Below are 19812 nucleotides of genomic sequence, written 5' to 3' on the forward strand. Positions count from 1 at the left end.
AAATTAGCTTCAGATGATTGAATTGACAGTTTACAAAAGATCGGTCTAGCTCGGGCAGTCCGCCTTGTAATTTCTCCCTCTTCATCAGCTCTGTAATTCTCCCAAAGGATGACACAGGCTTGTCCAAACAAAAACACGGTTCATCCCGTGACCTGGCCGCTTCAGGAAATGGTTTATTCGGCCTTGAATTAGGGAGTTGCGGCGAGGAGGGCGGGCGGGGGTGGCCGGGCCCCCTCTCAATGTAGCAGTATCAAGTTTGGGCCATTTGAGGGAGGAAAAAATGCACACATCAATTTTGTAAAATGGTGTATGGAAGCATTTGTGCCTTGGCCCAACGAGAGGTTTTACCTCCAGAGAAAATATTTGCTCCAGTCTGAAAGAATCTCCTCTCGGCCGTATCCTCAATGTGATTTGTGTCGTTTTTGGCGCTGGTTGACATAGGCCGGCGGTTCGAGAAAAAGCCAGCGGCCCGGACGGCTGGCGGCGGTCCCAAAGTCTCGGTCGAGAACGTCTTTAATTAAGAGACAGATGCGTCTCTGTCGTCTGCTTTGTCAATTTGTCTGAGGTATCGCGCTGCCCTTGTGCATCAGGCTGAAGCACTTCGCGACGTCTGGACCGGATCCCGCTGAAGATTTATAATAAACTGGACAAGAAGTCTGTCATTTTAAAGCCATTCACTTCACCCGTGCCAAAGAATGTGACGCCCGTCTGTCTAATATCAAATATAAATAGCATAGCACTGGGGCCCAATTGAGACATTTCCACTTAGGAGTGTACTCACTTTTGTTGCAAGAACTAGAGTATGCCAATCAATCAATCAATCAATCAATCAATCAATCAATCAATCAATCAATCAATCAATCAATCAATCAATCAATCAATCAATCAATCAATCAATCAATCAATCAATCAATACTGACTACTTTATATTGTACCTGTAGCCTAAGTAACAACTACAAACCTTTGGTGATACTTTTTTTGATGAAGGTCTATGTCTTGATAATATAATAATAATTGATCATATTAAAACAATATCGTGGGATGTTATTTGGCATGCCATGTTTATGTCATAAGAATACACAAAATGTAAATAATAATGATACATAAAAAATAAAATGAACCAATACATACAAAACTTGATAAAATATAATATTGAAAATGTTATAAAACTGAAATTAAAATATAAAAAAGTAATTTAGTACAGTTGATGTAATGATATTGCTCATAACTAAAATGGAAAATGATCAAAATATTTTATACAAGTAGTATTAAAACAGACTAATCTAAAATATATACATAATATTATATACTAATTTGATAATATAATCAAGAAATTCTGAACAATTGTTCTTTGTTTCTGCATTATAATTCACGTTAGACTCAACTAAGTATTGATTTTGCTGAGTCGTCATTGATTGGATGCAGCGAAAGGTGCAGCTTCTAGCTACAAACTTTTTGGACCAATCAGAGGGCGCCGTTCGCCTTTCCTGCCAAAAGCCGAGTAGCAACGAGTCCGACCTGGACCTGGACCTGGACCCGGACCCGCACCTGGACTATCCTCGCCGTTGAAAGACGTAAAGAAATTCAAAGTGTGAATGCTCCCTCGCCTCAGATGACCTGTCGGCAAAACGTCCATTTTGCCGAGTTTTTTTTCTTTTGTTTTCCCGCTCATGACAGCAGACTATGTTGGGGATGTACGTGCCGGACAGATTCGCCCTCCAGTCGTCCAAGGTCCAGGATGGAATCGGTCTGTTCACGGCGCGGCGAGTCAAAAAGGTTTGTCCTTCTCTTCGTTCCCCAACACAGTCGCGGTGTGTTTTTGTTTCGAGGTGGACCCTCTTTTCAAAGTGGCTGTCAAATGCGAGCGAGTTGTGACGTTAGGTGCCACGTAGCAGCACAACTTTTCCCCCCTCCACCATTTTCCCCCGCTTCCCATTCGCCTAGTTCACCTTCACGACATTACCTCTACACAAATAAGTCAACTTTACAGCACATGTCGCGCGAATGATTCAGAAAGGCACTTACGGAGAAACTCCTCAATGAGTTTATATGATAGTTCTTTAAAAAAGTCGGGGAAAAGTGACGTCATGGATTCCCACGCCCCCCTGCTTGGCGTTTGGGAAGTTGAAGGTGCGTTCAGTGTTACACGCAAGTGTGGTACACATTAGCTCCAATGTCGTGTGATAACCCTCACGTCGATAAGTTATCAATTTTTTTGTCATTGTGTGTTTCAAAAAATGTTTGAAGGGAGAAAAGTTTGGCCCCTTCGCAGGCGAGAAGAAGCTCCCGTGCGAGCTGGACGAAAGTGCAGACACGAGACTGATGTGGGAGGTGAATGCCATTTGACTTTTCTTAGTTAATTTGATATCTCATATTAATCGACCACAACACTGGAAAAAAAAATCAATGGTCACAAAGAAAACTAGAATAGCAAATAGTGGCGTGCCTTGTTTATATTCCTTGCTTGAAGGTGTTCATTACAACTCCCAGTTGAAGTTTCCTAGAAAACTAAACAAAAAACAATGACAAGTACCTGTACAAATGTAATTAACCAAACCACATTAAGTTTACCTTCGGATAGTCTGTTAGTTTAAACTAACAGGCAATGGAGATTTCCATAGATTTGTGAATGGAAATTATGCTTTGGAAGGGCCATTTAATAATGTTATTGCAGTGTGTTTCGATAAAGCGTCAGACTGTCGTGTGCTGATTGCAGGTTCGTGGCAGTAAGGGTGACGTCCTGTATATCCTGGACGCCAGCAATCCGCGCTACGCCAACTGGCTGCGTTTCGTCCACCAGGCGCCCTCGCAGGAGCAGAAGAACCTGGCAGCCATTCAGGTACATTTCCTCTCTCTGGCGGACACAATGGAGCCTTCTCATACCACTTTTAATAAGTCACACCAGACAATAGCGTGCCTCTCTGCTCCAAAATATTTGCGGTGTCTACCGCATATTGTTATGATTATTATTATTATCCTTGTCGTTTGACAACCATAATACCACGTGGATGCTTTCGGCTGTAACGAAAAAAATCAAAGGTGATTAATTCAAACCTTACGACCACGCTGAGTGACAAGTGAGCCAGGTTCAAAGTTCACCAGATCAAACCCTTTTCAAAAATGTCTGAATTCACATCCGGCTACTGACGTCAAACTTCCATTTTGTCCAAACAGAGGGCATTCCAGATCGACATAAATAACGATTAAGAGGACAAGAGGGGCACAATAAATGTCAGTGCTGACGAAAGGCAGAGCTTTAGGAAACATGCGGATGACCTTTGGGCGTCCAATCACGTGGTCCGTTGGGGGTATTCACGCGGTGAAGTGCACCCCTTTGACCTGTTGCTTATTTTTTTTGAATGATCATCTCCTTGTCACAGACATGCAAGCTAAAAGACAATTCGCTCTTTGACCGCCAGCTGCTTTTAAAGCAGAGTTCCCCGTTTTGACAGCCATTCCAGAGCATTCTGATTGATCTTTCAATCTGATTGTACATTATTTAAATGTTACTTTCTCAGGATTAGCTTTTGAGTCATCCTTTCGATTGTCCATTCATTTTGATGTTCTGCAATCGCATCCTAAAATGACTGTGCTTTTCAGGACGGCGAGAACATTTTCTACTTGGCCTTGGATGACATCGAAACGGACACAGAGCTCTTGATCGGCTTCCTGGACAGTGACATGGAGGAGGAGGAGGAGGAGGAAGAGGAAGAGGTCAGCAAAGATGAGGACGAGAGCAGCAAAGAGGCAAAACACTTGGTTGAGATGGGTACGTTTTCCAAAGTAAAAGCAAACGGCGGCAAATGTCTTTTTTGAAAGTAAAAAAACAACACAAAAGAAAATCTGTCTGAAATGCATAAATAATTTGATAATCAATTAGTTGTCGATTAATTGTTGCAGCACTAGCGTATATAATACATACTCTGTTCAGTGTCTCTTCTACTCAAAAACTGTGCTGATCTTAAATGCGAAACTATGCAACGCTGCCATCTACAGGCAACTGTTAGTCATGGAAGTGGTGGCTGAATTCCAGTTGACGAGTTTCAACACGTTTGCCGAATGGTTGACAGAATTGGTGATCAAGAAGGAGGACCACCCGTGTCTGCTGTGTGAGAGCAGCTTCCCCAGCGAGGAGATCCTGGCCGCCCACCTGCAGAGTCTGCACCAGAGGCCTGGCACGGACGAGAAGGAGTTCAAGTGCAAGAACTGCGGCAAGAAGTTCCCCGTCAAGCAAGCGCTGCAGCGCCAGTGGGTCCACTCTTCATATCGCCATGATAGTGAGCCAAAACATCACGCTTGGCAGTGTTTGATTTACTGCTTCTCCTTGTTATTATATTCAATGACGTTGAAGAATAGAAGGTGCTGGCAAAATCTTGTCTTGAGGCCGGTCTCGAGTGTGACTTCACTACGCCTAAGTAATGCTCTTCTATTTGGACTTGTTCTTCTTCCAGCGTGTTGCACTGTTCCGAGTCAGTGAGCCCTTCGGGAGACTCCAAAGCATATCACCAGTGTTCCCTGTGCCACAGCTCCTTCACTTCAGAATCCAGGTAGTCTTTTGCAGTAGGTCAATTGGGTGGGTGGGGTGAAGGGAGACATAAGTCACATGACTTGACTTGTTTTGACATTTTGTGGAGACTCCACTAAACCTGCTTAATTTTCAAACTCCAGACTTAGTCCTTACTTGCACATATTTGACTTGGAGCACTATGGTATCTTTTACGTACGGAATTCTCCCCTCGACCATCTTTGCCTTCTCGCGTGCAGTTTCGAGCAGCACAAGGAGGCGTGTAAAGGCGACGCCCGCTTCATCTGCAAGGAAGAGAGCTGCGGCAAACGCTTCAAGAGCAAGGACGCGCTGAAGAAACATAAAGGGAACGTTCATACAGGTCGGCGGCGCTTTTACGGCTCCTCCAGTAGCGCTGCCGCCTTCGCTTGTAATTGCCACGTAATTGCGCAGCGGCACCTTCTGGGCTCCGGATAATTTGGCTATTTAGGGCAGGATGTAGGCCACGGGTGAGCCCAGATGGAGACTTTGATATCACCGGGTGATTGAACTGAGATTTAGGGTCCCAAGTGTGGTCTGGACTCTGGGAGGGGGAAGTGGATCAGACAGGACCTTTTGAGGTCACGTGGTCACTAAATAAGATCTAATCACCATGACAGTACTTGTTTTTCCCCAGTAAACCAGATGTTTAGTCGTTTTGATAATGTGAAGGACCATAGATGGGCTAATAGAAATTAGCATTAATGTTACATTAATATTCAAACAACTGCTGGTTTAACATAGGCTGCAGCAACTCATCCAAACCGAACACAACAAATCAATTGATTGTTTTGTTTTTTTAGGAAGTGCGCGAAGGAAACTGACTTGCACGATATGCAACAGAAAGTGCTCGTCGTCTCTAAATCTGCAAGAGCACAGAAAGGTAAGCTACATTCGATATCCCAACCTAACCTCTCCCTAACCCAAATTCACCAATGATTAATGAACCACAGCCTTTTTGTTCATGCTACAAATAAAATTCCAAGTTGTGTGAATGTGACACATTTTTGCTAAATCTGGGTTGGGCTATCATATTGTTGCTAGCGCTAACAGTAGCTCAGCAAGATTGCATTTGGGGCCATTATTCCTCAATGTGACATTTCTCACACTAATTTAGTGCTGCAAGCTACATCTATTTAAAAAAAACTGGCACATTTACTGGGGACAAACTAGGTTGTTGCTCCCAAGTGCTATACGATAAATGTGCACTGTATGCAAAAATAATAAAACAATAAACAATATCGTACTACTATTTTAAAGTGGTAATCATATGCCATTGTCTTTCCATATCCCCCAGATACACGAAATATTCGACTGCCACGCATGTGACAAGAAGTTCATCTCCACTAATCAGCTAAAACGACACATGATCACACACTCAGGTGAGATAAACCAGCCTCATAAACATCACTTAAGATATATATTTTAAATTGTAACCATTTTTGTCTCGGCTTGACAGAGAAGCGTCCGTACACGTGCGAGATCTGCAGCCGTTCCTTCAAGCGCCTCGACCAGGTGACGGCGCACAAAATCATCCACAGCGAGGACAAGCCGTACAAGTGCAAACTGTGTGGCAAAGAATTTGCCCATCGGAACGTCTACAAGAATCACAAAAAGGTGAGAAATTGGCACAAAGTTAAAAGTGACACACACAAACTCCTGAATGACTTTCCATTCAAAAACAGTGTCATGTCACAGCTGCCCATCAAGGTCTTGCTGGTGGCTACAAGTATAATCTACGCTCTCTTTGCGACCCCTCGCTCTCTTCCGTGTTTACTTTGGGGATTGAGGTGTCACTCAGGCAGATAAATAGAGGGCAGCGTGATGAAGGAGTAAAAACAGAAGCACTTTGAACTTTAATCCCCTCCGAGTCGCTTGTCTTCATCAAGTCAACAGAGCTGAGCGGCGGTAGTGGCGAGCCTAGTGGACGATCCCGTCACGTCCACTTGGTCAAACACGCTGACGCTGCTTTGTTGTTCTCTGTCTCTCTCCGCTCACAGACCCACTCGGAGGAAAGACCGTTCCAGTGTGAGGAGTGCAAGGCCCTCTTCCGCACTCCTTTCTCTTTACAGCGCCACCTACTCATCCATAACAGTAAGGACAACCTCATGTCCAGATTGATAAGGACTGGGGTTTTTTTCCCACGTGTTCTCACTCTGCTTGTTTATTTGAGGTCATACGGTAGCAAAAGAGTCTCACGCGTATCTGTTAGCTTAGCTTCAAGATATTGTGTTCGCTGTAGGTCGTGTGACTGAATCGGTTTGTGCGGCTCGCATTGTCACAAACGACAAAGACGCGATGTAGCTGAAGGCATTTCTCACCTCGGTAGGATAAAGAGGACGGCTATATGATAGCAGTCTTCTTACAATACATCAGTGGGGGGATTTTACTGCGGGTGGTCCAATAAGATACTGATTAAAGCTGTCATCCATATTTGATAAAATCAGGAGAAATGGAATCACAAAGAAACTTATGGATAATTTATCGTTGTTGCCTGAATGTATCGAAAGGGTTAAATGAGCAGACAAGTTGTGATGATGGCCCAATTTTCTGACCAGGGTTCTTTCTGGTTTTAGTTCTATTCTGTCAAACAATCTTTTCATGTTCACCTTAAACTTTCATCACACACATTGTTGGCTCGGGGTCATCTTTTGTCGTCTCCGTAATGGCCTCAGACAAATTGTTCCGCCATGATTAAAAAAAAAAAAAAGGTCCTTGGAGCAGCTTTTGTTAACAAAGAAGCCCTCTCGCTGCAGGTGAGCGGACGTTCAAGTGCGACCAGTGCAACGCCACCTTTAAGCGCAAGGACACGCTCAACGTGCACATCCAGGTGGTGCACGACGGTCACAAGAAGTACAAGTGCGACCTGTGCGAGAAGGCCTTCGTCACGCCCTCCGTCCTCAAGAGCCACAAGAAGGTGAGCCATACGGCTACGGCTAAAACGCTCACGTCAAACGTTAGGAACACTTCTGAATCCAAAGCGTGAGCCAAATATGATAATCCTCTTAAAATAAAGGCCAAAGCCAAATTTTGACAACCACTAGGCCTTAAACATCTCCTCAGGATGGTGGCCACCTCTGTTAACATTGGCTACATTTTTAGTTCAACAGTGTTGATGGCTGGCAAGAAAGGTCCATCTCTACCCAGGTAGGGAGGCTCTTATAAAAGCCGGGAATTGATCTCTTCCTTGATTCAAAACGACAGCTCGTCCATTAACTCGACGGGGCTTTCAGAGCCCCAAACTGATCCAGCCGTTGATTAGCATCCCTGCGATCTGACAACGTGCATCCAGATTGAAATCTCCACCGGCTTCTTGCCACGTGGCCGTTCGGTGCCGTTGGGAGGGGGTCGTCTCCGAACAGCGGGGAACCCGGAGGCCGCTGCGTGATCGCGGATCGTGATCAAAGTGGGCCTAACGCAGGAGACGACAACCTGCTGGAGGCAAACGTTGCCTCGTGCAATATAATGGCAAATACTTATCAATGCCATGTTCGCTTAGGCTAATAACACATGCGCTCTTTTTGCACAAATACTGGAAAGCATTAGGAATACCAACCTCCCTAAAATGCCCTTTTTTTTTTTTTTAGAAATAATTTACGGATAATACACAAATATGAGAACATTTAAAAAAAAAAATATATATATTAAAGAAAGATTAAAAAAAAGATTAAAACAAATTAAAAAATGTTTGTTTGATGTGAAGAACAGAAATGTAAATTAGAAATGTACATATATAATATATGTATATGTATAGTCTGACATATTTCATGAATGATACACAAATATTAGGTAAACAACTACTGGCTGAAAAAAACAAGAAGAAACTAATGCCGATGCCTAAGCTGGCTAAAGTTGAAAAGAAAACTCATAAACAGCGACGACAATACGGCCTTTCCACCAGCTGGTCCTCGTGTTGATCAAAGTTGTGCTGCCGCTGTAAACGACAACCTGCTGGCCGCAAACTTTGCCCGTCACAAAACAATGTCAAATATTTCTCAATGCCATGTTCGCTTAGGCTCGCTAGGCTGCGTCACATTTTTTTGCCTGGCCTGACGCAAATCAAAAATAATAGCAGCGAAGAGTGAGGCCAAACAGCTCGCCGCACGTTCCTGGTTTGATCTGGCTGCCATTACTCTTCGAAAATGTTCGCCTTGGAACTCCAGGCCTGGGCTTTCAATCATTGTTTCAATTGACAAATGACTTTGTACAAATGAAAAATGGCTTCAAAAGTTCAACCAGCCGACGTCTCTCTGGAGCTGCTTTACGAAAGCTGGAATGGAGCTCACGGTAGACATTTTCAGAAGAAACAATTGTAATCAAGAAAACGAGTGCCGGCGGATGACGTTGGGTTGACGCTGCCAAGTGCTCGGGAATCCTTCCAAACCAATAGCAGTTTTCGTTCTGCCACTGAAAATCAAAGTATACGAGTCACTAGTCGCATAAACATAAAACAAAGACAATTACAGTTTTTTTTTAAACCGAGCAAATAATTTGCCTCAGGAATGACCCCGCTATCTTAATGCTACTTACATAATGGCAAAAATTATTGAAGGGCAAACGTGTAGACAATGATAATACTTGCAGGCATAGTTTTTTTTTTTTTTATCTTCTGCAAGGACTGACTTTTACGACGGCTTACTGAGGAGCATTTTCCATGTAGATGGGGGCATAAAACTATTCAATGAATCCTGCCATTATTATATACATTAAAATATTATAGGGATCTTGATCCCATTTTAAAAAAAGCACATTAAATATTTTTTGTTTTGTTTTTTACCCTGTCTGGGGTAACAGCGGGTACTTTCCCGTCTGGGTGCAAACAAGTACATGCATGCATTGTATGTTTTGCTCTGGATTTGATCTCACCTCTGTTAAATGTGCAAATGACAGACTCACTGGGTGAGCAGTCCCATCCGCACCGGGCTATAAAATATGTTTTCAGTAAATTCCCCGCATTCCCAACCCGAGGCATTTCCCTCACAGCGGTGCGTTTACGACGCGGCAACACCGGCGATGTTTGCTGGATGGCGAAACATGTGGGGGTTGAATCGGTGGAGGTCGCCGAGCGCGATGGGTGTCGGGAGGGACTGTTGGGAGTTGACGGGAGATGAAGGAGGAGGATATGAGGCCACATGTGCACCGTGACCTTCAGTGCCGAAAGATAACAAACTTTTAGTTCAATTATATGTTTTGTTATTGAATAAAAACATAGTTCTCTGGTACCAAGGCACCACAAATTGGAAAATTTGTGATCTTTTACCCAATTGTGAAACTATCACCTTGTGTGTTGATGCAAAATTGTTGTTGCAGACGCACACAGGCGAGAAGGAGAAGATCTGCCCGTACTGCGGACAAAAGTTTGCCAGCAACGGCACGCTGAGGGTCCACATCCGCAGTCACACAGGTAAGTGGGATCATGCTAGTCTCGTTAGCTTAGCCCATTTTTAGAGCTGAAAATGTGTTAAAAGCAACCGCGAACAAAAATTCATCCGGTAGTTTGATCCACTTCCCACCGGTACATTTTTCAGTTGCTTTTCCCCCCCCAAACGTGATCTGGAAATGCGCTGCACACATGGCTACCAGACAGAATGGAGCGCTTGGATGTTCATTAAAGGGCCTTAAACTGGAAAGCTACGCATTCCTGCGCATCTCCTTACCAACTGACTGCTGCCGAGACCTGGCATGACCACACGCACGCCCGCACACACTTGGCTTCTCCCCCATCGTTATTCTCTTGCCGTGTTGGGACAAATGATATCAGTTTATTTCTGTCAGCAGATAAACTCATGCAAATTACGCACGGTGAAAACAACATACAGTCAGTGGTACGTCGATTTACAAAGCGACTTTTTTTTTTCTTGTAGTGTCAGTTGACCAATGCAGAGTCATTGTGAAAACAGAGGATATAGTTTAAATGATGACTTTTTTGCCTTCGTCCCTCCTGCCATAGTTTGTGTCAGTGTCAGTCAAAAAGAAGTTCTCATCTCAGTCTCAACCTCCACAAGTCTCTGTCTTTTCTCTGTCTCGACTTCCAAAAGTCTTGGTCTTGTCTCTGCATCAATACTCTCTCTCGAGTCTTGATAAAGCGTCTGTCTCACTTGGTGCTGTCTCGACGAACACAACGACAGGAGTGTGACGTTGAATACCTGACACTCACTTTCTGCCAGGAGCTTGACCCAGGAACATTTGACCTAACTAAAAATCTCCAGGTGGGAATGATCTGATGTGTAGGATGCTGTTGTGACAATCGCTGTGCAAAAACGTCTTCCGTTTCATTGGCTGCCTTCAGGTGTTGCCGCGCTCAGTGTGGTCTCCATCTTTGTCAATAGCTTCCTTTGTAAATGCGTGTGTTTCTGTGGATGTGTGTAAGGCGCTGGAGAATGTAAAGCCGTGTGGCCTGCTCTGATTGTATTTATGTAGAATAAACAAAAGGGAGGAATGCTGGGGGAGGGGTGGGAGCCGAGAGGACACCTCAAAGAAAGAAAGGAGCAAAGGGAGAAAAGAACACTCCAAGAAAGCATCCAGCCGGACGACCCGTGACCCCGACTGGCTGTAAATCTGTCCCCTCCTTCTATAGGTGGAGATTTTTGTGTGCGCGTGTTTGTTGTGTGTGTCCGCGTTTTTGTGTACGAAGCCTCGGTGAAAGGCGCGAGTCGTGCCTAGAGCGGCCATCCCCACAAGGTCACGTTGTTCTCAGACAGAAGAAGAAAGACTCTGAACTTGTATAAATGTTGTGTCGGAGCTGTGAAAAGTGTGAAATCAACATAATGTAGTGAGAAACAACTTTAACCCTTCAGTTATGTTTGTATCAACGGATTTGGGTCCAAATGACATGCGTGTGAAAACAAAGAGTCAAACCCTATAGTCTCTTGAAAGCTAAGCAGACATGCTAGCCATTAGCCCCCCATGCCGTCCATATCCATATATACAGTAAGCATACAAAATAATCACGACACAGCAGTTGAGTCACCCATTGACAATGAAGACGTCAAGTAGACCCGTGGTTGATTGTTTTATTTCCGTTTTCTCACATTCCAGTGTCCAGTGTGACTTTTGGAAACATTTACAAAGAAAACATTTTTATCATATCCGCAAATTGTTTGACTCGCCCCGGGGCTCCGGCAAGCGGCCGCTCTGGCCGGGCCTGTCAGTAATCTGCAAAAGACTGCCTCCAGCTGAGCTAAAAACCTCATCAAATGGACAATGCGCCGCTCATCTTGTTTGTCTTCCTCCTGCACAGGAACCTTTGGCAGTTGATTATTTATCCGCTCCACACAAACGGCGTTGTAAAAGATTCCCAGGAGATTTCCTCTCCTTCATCTCCCTCCCTTCAAACCGTGGCCGGCCCGATGACAGACAGAGGTGGCAAAAATACTCGCATTTTGTACTCAAGTACAAGGACACGTAGAATCCCTGCAAAAGTCTGACATATTGAACTATTTTTTAGTGTTGCGTATTTCGGGTGACTTCAGGAAAATCAAACTTCAGGATGCAAAAACAACATTGAGTATTCTGATTGTCAAAACAGGTCCAATTTGATCTAAACACTATGCGAGAGTGACATTCAGTAACCAAGTAGTTGTACTTTGTTACTTCCCACCACTGATGAAAGAAGCGGGTCAAGCCAAGACATGGAATACGGGAAAAATGCGCAGCCGTAAATCTCGTCCGGGTGGCTGTATATTTAGCTTGGATTACGTTTCCCTTTAATGGTGTTTGATCATGCTCAAGTCAAACAAATTAGTCGCCGTCCCGCAGTGGCTGGCGCGGCCTAGCCGAGCTGCCCCGCTATGAGATCACCAACAAGCCGTAAAATGCCAGCTGTCAAAAAACGCTGGACGGAGTGCGGCCGTGACCTTGTGCAACTCGGTAGTCATGATGAATCCTTCTCTTCGTTTACTAATTTATTCTCTTGGCTCCCACGCTGGTGCAAAAAGGGCTCCGTCGCTACATCAAAAAGTGGTGAGGGTGGATTTTCCCAGTCTGTGTGTGCCCGTGTGTGTGTGTGTGTGTGTGTGTGTACACACAGAACATGGCCAAGAACCAAAAATGGGACGGTGGAGAATATTGAGGCCGTAACTGTCACTGTGACATCATTGGAAAAGTCTCGTTCAGGCGCAGTTTGCAGTGTAAACTCTGGGAAACCGCGTTTGAACAAATCAAGCTTTCATGCTTCCCGAACTCTCAAGAAAGTGGCTGTGCATATTCATGAACCATATTCAGCCACTGGAGGCCTTAAATGGATGTATATAGTAGTTGTATGTGTACAATCGAATGGGAATGAGAAACCTAATTGAAGCGGGTGCAAGTGAACCTGACAGCCTATCAATGCTTGGAAGCGGACCGTGGTGGGGAAGCATAATACTTCATTGGAGTCAATTCAACACAGTGTTTTGTTTGGTCCAGTAATTAGTCAGTGCCCACTAACGTTTTGATACGAAGAGCAATTGACATCCCAATCCCTATGAAATCAACGAACCCAAATTCTCAACACGATTCAAATGGTTGCAACTAGCCAGTTTCCACATTAAGCTCAACAAGCCATTCCATAAAGCCCCCCCCCCCCCAATAAAACAATAAAAAAGGGAATGGCTGCCACTTAGATTATGAAGCATTGCTGTAATTACATAAACAAGCTTGTCATTGAGTCCTACAAATGTCTGCCATGCGTGCTGCGCCTGATCTGGCATCGTATCAGTCGGCCTCTGCAAATGTTCCCTTCACAGGGGAGACAACTTCCAATAAACAATCCGAGATACAGTTCACATTATTATTTTTTTTTGGTCTTGCTTTCCCAAGTCGCTTGTTCACGTAATAGTCTCCATCTCGCTGTCATTTGTTACGCTAATTGTGCGCAGACCAGACTTGAAAAGTACGGAAAGACGGTTTAATCGGGAACACGGATAGTTTTGTCGCCGTTGTTGTCGTGGTAACAACCTGGAATTCGTTATCATGCTATAAAATGTGAATTGTATATTGGTCTCTCAAGCTAATATTCAGGGTTTTGTTTTCAGTTCCCTCTCTTAGATTTATTTTGGACACGGCCTGTCCTCTTTCAGATTGTGGCGGCAGTCGGCTGGGATGAGATCCAACTCACCCATGAATAAGCATTAGAAAACGTACGCACGGATATCTCAAATGTCCGTTATGGATATGTCAAATGTACCGGGGTGCGAGAAGAGTTTGCGGAAGCGGAGGCGCTTGTTGTAGCACCAAGGTCAAGTTGTCAGGCATTCCTCGGGGCGCATCAAAGGCAATCTTTTATCGGCGATATCGTATTACGCCGCAGCCCCCTGTTGGCATGCCAGAAGGACGGCGGACTGAGTGGACTGAGTGGACTGAGCGGACTGTGGCTCAAGCGGAGGAAGCCGGGGGATTAATCGTGACAGACAGCGCTAATGTCTTTCAGGCTCCAAAAGCGTTCTTCGTAACAGCAGACCGGGACAAAGCCTGACCATCTGCTAAACAGATCTGCTGACAGCAGCGGAAAGTAACAAATTACAAATACTTCGTTACTGACGAGGGTAAACATTAAGGCGTAAATCTTAATCCTGAGGTATTTGGACAAAAGTTTGTCACTGACATTTGGGAAATTTAGCCAGCAGTTTAGTTCAGTTTCCAGATTTGAACCTATAACCTCCTAATTTTGAAACAGTTGAAGGACAAATTCCTTGTCTCAGAAATGTGTTACATTTTTCACAACTTCAATTCCACAAAAAGTACACCTGTACTGTAAAACTAGGCTGGGCCTAATTTGTATGCAAGTCTGAGCGTGCTGCTAGCGCGGTCGTAAAGTTGTAAATACAGTTAACATTAGCATAAAACACGCTAGTCTGTATTTTTACTTACAGTAAGTACAGAGTATAAGTATTTTTCCCCAACTCAAAAGGATCGATTAGCAGAAGAGAGCCACAACGGGAGAAGCTAGAGAGGTTGGGGGGGAGGTGAGGGTTGTTACGTCTAGATGCCCGGGGGTCAAATAGATGGTATTCCGTTTCAGCACATGCTAAATCAGTTAGCGTCGCGGCACTCGTAAAACCGCCACCGCCTCCCCGTAATCCCCGAGCAATCTGGTTCAATCTGGAGAATAAGTACAGGTTTCCCGTTACGTTCACTCAAGAGCACTAGCGAAAGGCAAGACGGTTACAGAGAGCCGTCGCAGTTCCGTGCTGCAGTTGTCACTTCTGCCTGAAAACACCCGCATTTGTCGCTTAAATCGTGACAAAAACAATTGTTGTTTTCCGTGGTGGCAAGAAGTAATGAGACGATGAGAGTCTTAGCGGCACGATGACGCACGGCAACATGTCCCGAAAATCCCCTTTCCCCCGGTGCACTTTGAGTCTCCGGACCTTTTTTTTGTTGTTGTTGACAAACAGGAAAATGTGAAGGCCAGATGTGTTTTGAAAGCGAGTAAACCCGATGCCTTGTGTAGCGTAGCCATGTGCTTGTGTGTGGTATCGGGTTGAGTCCTGGGGAAGGCATTAGCGTGCTAATAGTGGCGCAGTGTGGCTTTGGATGGCGGCCCTCGCAGGATCTGGCTATTGTCCGCTAATGTGCAGCGCAGACGGCCACAGCCGCCTTCCAGCTAGCTTTTAGTTGCTAGCTAGCTAAATGCATTCGCAAAGTTGCGACAAGAGCTGATCATCTCCAATTTTTGATGTACTTTCAGCTCTTTGTCTGACCATTCATGCGTTCGCCCCCTGGTGGTTGAAAAAGTGCTTGATTAGATAAGCAGCAGTGCTCACGATTACAATTCGATACATGAATTCCTTCAGTCATAATCTTGAATAAAACAAAATGGCATCTGTTTTTTGATGTATCCGTTCAAAGTAAATTCAGTCATTCAAAGTCAACACCCTTATACCACGACAACAACTTCATAATTGGATTTTAATGAAACAATTTTGAATAACATCTTTCCGGGATCTTGTCTGCTTAGCTGTGAAAAAGCCAAGAAGCCATTATATCTTGTTTTCCCCACGACGCCTTTGGCTTTATTGAGAGCGTTTACGTGGCACATCCCTGAGCAGTTGCAGCTAATTAACCTCAAATCAAGCAGTCGCTTGCCTTTGCAAAAATAACCTCGCCGACGTTACCTGATGCTTTCAAGCACGCTGCTGACATTTCTTGGATTTACAAGCTTTATTTGATACATTTGTGTCACACATATGCTTCGCTACGTACAATTTTCACAATGCAATAAAATGTGAATCCAAGATCGTTTTGAGTGGATCCTGTCAAAAGGTTTTCATGGCTCATAAATAGTGACCTCATGCTACTTCTTTTTTCTTTTTTTTCTTTTTTTCTCTTAAGATCAGCAATCAAGTGTGGTGCAAGCGGATCACGCGCACGCTAAAACAGATCCATGTGTCCGGGCGGCCCTTGACTGACAGCCTGTCACTTCCCCTTTGTCATCTTTCGGGAGTGCGCTCAGACGGGGATCATTCGCAGAGAATTTTCTTTTTTCTTTTTTGGCCGGAGTCGCTTTTCATTCCGACCGGTCTCGCGTCTGATGTGCTCCCCGAGCCAGGATGTTTTTCCACGGCCGACGCAAACGTTCGCCGGGGCAGCGTAGAGTTTGTGTGGCTCGGAAAGCAAAACGCTTGCGCTCCGCCGGTAGCTGGGTCAAGTCGGTTTTGGAGATCACACAGAGATAAAAAGCGGACACGCAGGTCCGAGCAGCTGTTTGTGGATGACTTGAATGAAGACGTGTGTTCTTCAGTGCGAATGCTAGCTCCCATGCACAGAAATGTCCCTAAAATTTAATTTGTCAACTTGAGGGGCACATGGTACAAGTATGCTGCGGATGCTTTCAACGTATCTGTCTGATCCGGCAGGTGAGCGTCCCTACCAGTGCCCGTACTGCGACAAAGCCTTCAGCAAGAACGACGGTCTGAAGATGCACATCCGCACGCACACTCGAGTAAGTCTTGCTATTGTTGTCTTCTAAAATGCACGTCGATGTAACGTCCAACATCTGGATCGTCTCACCGGCGTACTTATTACCGACGTGCTGGCGGGATTAAGCACGGAACCGTTAATTCTTGACTTTAACTATGTGAGCAATTCTTTTTTTGATGGCTGAAATCGTGGAAAATCAGAAACAAAATTGACTAGATCTCAAAAGTTTTTCTCACAACTACGTTTGTCTTGCGTCCTCTCCGTGACCTGCTGTCCCGCCACTCGCCGTGATTCACGCCGACTCGTCACACACGTACCCCAAAATAGCTTCCTCTGAACCGCACAAAGTTTGCGCCTGGATAAATACGTACGTGCGGGAAGTCGCTTATGCCGCGCGTGTTTAGCTTTTATCCATATCCATGTCCTCGGTGACAAAAACCTCCCCATGACACAGCCGCAGTATATACAAGCTTGGGAAAGTAGCCAGACTCCCAGTCTCGATACGTCCACGTGCTTAAAAGTAGTTGCTGTTTACCTTTTTTGTAAACAGTCGACTCAACAAGACGACTGGGAACTTCTCTTACCAGCGTGTGAATGTAAAATCAAGTCAGGAGGGAAAATTCTGCCCCCAATTTGGTTTCTCCATTTTTTTCCACTTCATTCTTGTCTGCTTTGCACACTTTTGTCAGCGTGAGCTTCGAAGGTTTCCTTTGTTCCGCGAGCACGTTCAACTCTTAGCACTAGCGCACAGGATCACGCTTTGTCGTATGTGTTAAGGCACAAAACAGCATCAGCGGCCAGTCAGAATGAAACACGTTTGAACGGCCGCGGTTACGAGGAGCTTTTTAATAAAGTCGTTTTTTTAAACCGGTCGTGTGGCTTTGGCGGTGCGACGAGCAGACTCGTATTAAAAGGTGCCTCGGCGGGCCAACGGCGGGTCACGGAGGAATCGTCCAGAGAAAATGTTTTTGTTTGATTTCAACAGTGACCTGCGTCAACCTCAATTAAAGACAAGAACATGCTGCCGTGTGTGTTTAAAAGGGCCATGAAAAAACACTTCCGCGTGTAATGAGAAGCCACGCCACCGCACGGCTTTGCGCAATAACAACAAACCACCAGACCAAACAAGTAAAACAGACTTGAAAGGTTTTATGATGATCCAATCAAATGTCTGCTCATTCAATTCTCGACCTACATCTTCTTTTGAACTAACTTGAACACTATGCTGTATTTTTAGTCAAGTGCAACGTTTTAGTTTTTCTATTTATTATTTATAAATCCAAGTGCAGCATCAATAGTTTGTCTTCTTCTTGGGGAACTCCAAATGTCAAAATACAACAATTGGATTGGCGTCAGATCGCCTGCAGGCCCCAAGTTGCCGCTTCCTGTTTGCATGTTGCTTTACAAACGAGGACGCCACGCGAGGAAGTGAGCTTTTCTTCCCCGTAAACAAACAAAGACTCGAAGCTTTGCCTTTTCCATCGGGTCAGAGGTCAGCTGGCTCAACAGCTGGCGTAGAGTGAAGGTCAACAGGTACAGATGTTGCGTGTTAACGGGGTCGCGCACACCGAAGCATTGTGGGTACGCTAAAAGCCTCGCGTCCATGTGTTTTCTGACCCTTCAACTTTAACCTCCTTTGTTTCATGGCCAAAAGAAATTCCATTTGAACGCTGTGTTCAAAATATGGCCCTGGGGCCATTCGTGGCCCGCTACCCCAAAAGAGAGACATGGTCCTTTCACCAATTACACATCGTTGGCCAATAGCGCGAATAATGCATTGGTTGCCGTAAATGTGCGAAATTTATAAATAAAATAATATCAAAATTTCTATTCTATTTGTTTTCATTAAATGAGGGCGAAGAATGCTAAAGTAGCCTTTAAATGCTTCAAATTCCTGTTTGCTCCCCTTGGAAGAAAAACCTTGGACACCCCTGAATTAGATGGTAACAAACACTCACAACACACACGCACACACACACACACACGGCCTTTTGTATCCTGTGTCAGCCAAGCCCCGCCCACATGATAGCGTTTTTTTTCCCAGGCCCTCAACTTCCTGCATTCACTCCCGTTGCCTTGACAACGGGGGACCAAACATGCCCATAGTCTTTGCTATCGCACCCACAGTGACTGGGGGCGCCTACGACGATTAACAGCGGCATCCAATCAGAGTGCGGGTGGGCCTGTAGATTTGAGCCGCGCCCTGACAGAGGTCAAGAAGCCATCTTGGTACAGGCGAGCCGATACGTGTTCAAATCCCTTGTTATGTGATTGTTCCTTAACGGTTATTCATGATAACAGGCTGTTGGCAAAATAGAAATCAACAGAAATGACGAGAAATAATCCACAGACACACGGAGGAGAATTATGTAACCTTTCGTGTGCTCGTGTGCATTGCAGGAGAAGCCGTACAAATGCAGCGAGTGCAACAAAGCTTTCAGTCAGAAAAGAGGCCTGGATGAACACATGAGGACGCACACGGGAGAAAAGCCTTTCCAGTGCGACGTGAGTATCCTTCACCTACATGTTGCTCAACCATGTATTTGGGAATGATACCAAATGGATGCAGAGATGAAAAACCAAAGTTCTTTGCTGAGTTGATCGAGACAATGGGAAAAGGGAACCCAAGACAGGAAGTAGAAACGGAGCAAAATAAACCGGAATCTGTCCATTTGTGTTTTTAGCATGCTATCTGCTAGGATTGTTCAAATTTCCTTTCCCCTTATTTTTCTGCGGCTGCAGGTGTGCGACCTGTCCTTCAGCCTGAAGAAAATGCTGAGTCGCCACAAGCTGACTCACAACCCCAACCGGCCCATGGCCGAGTGCCAGCTTTGCCACAAGAAGTTCACGCGCAACGACTACCTCAAAGTGCACATGGAGAACGTTCACGGAGAGACGGATGGCTAGACGGACCTATATCCGGATGGACAGACAGACGTACGGAATAACACATTGTCCCAAAGAGACAGTACTGTGTAAAAGTCTGTGTTGAGCGAATAGGCACCTTTCTCCAGATCCTTCTCAAAATTACATCCGAACGATGCGTTTAATGTGGTGTGTTTTTCTCAGTTTCCAGGAAAAAAAAACTGAACCCATTGGACTTTTTTCACAGTACTGTACGTGTTCAAAATACAGTGTTATTTTTAGCTGCTTGTTTTTGTTACACTATGCAAATAGATATTTCTATTATTTATCTTGTTTTCTACCTTCAATGGTGTTTATTGCTCCGTGGAATGACAATTCTCAAACAATCGCGGAGCAACTAAGTCAGAGGTAGACGCTGACATTCCCGCCACCTAGAAGTACCCCGGCGTCCATTGTTTACAAACACAAAAAGGTGGGTTATTTTCTCTATAAGGCGTAGCTCG

The 19812-nt window shown here is 44.8% G+C and overlaps 1 protein-coding gene across 3 annotated transcripts; it reads left to right on the forward strand.

The window, feature by feature from the left end:
- Positions 1 to 1478: 1478 nt before the first annotated feature.
- Positions 1479 to 19590, forward strand: prdm5 (PR domain containing 5). Of its 3 annotated transcripts, none has more exons than XM_085929009.1 (17): positions 1479 to 1591; positions 1681 to 1776; positions 2248 to 2331; positions 2717 to 2839; positions 3601 to 3769; positions 4071 to 4248; positions 4452 to 4547; positions 4765 to 4886; positions 5347 to 5426; positions 5841 to 5925; positions 6003 to 6160; positions 6544 to 6637; positions 7300 to 7460; positions 9854 to 9947; positions 16381 to 16466; positions 18845 to 18949; positions 19187 to 19590. In XM_085929009.1, the coding sequence occupies exons 2-17, from the start codon at positions 1684 to 1686 to the stop codon at positions 19349 to 19351; spliced, it is 1893 nt and encodes a 630-aa protein (XP_085785135.1). In that variant the 5' UTR covers positions 1479 to 1591; positions 1681 to 1683; the 3' UTR covers positions 19352 to 19590. The 3 variants fall into 3 exon arrangements, with proteins under 3 accessions (XP_085785135.1, XP_085785134.1, XP_085785136.1); XM_085929008.1 differs by having other exon boundaries at positions 1479 to 1589; positions 1678 to 1776; XM_085929010.1 differs by lacking the exons at positions 16381 to 16466; positions 18845 to 18949; positions 19187 to 19590 and adding an exon at positions 15857 to 16001 and having other exon boundaries at positions 1479 to 1589; positions 1678 to 1776.
- Positions 19591 to 19812: the final 222 nt, after the last annotated feature.

This window comes from Syngnathus leptorhynchus, chromosome 13 (genome assembly GCF_054491065.1).
Source record: "Syngnathus leptorhynchus isolate UIUO chromosome 13, UIUO_Slep, whole genome shotgun sequence".
NCBI lineage: Eukaryota > Metazoa > Chordata > Actinopteri > Syngnathiformes > Syngnathidae > Syngnathus > Syngnathus leptorhynchus.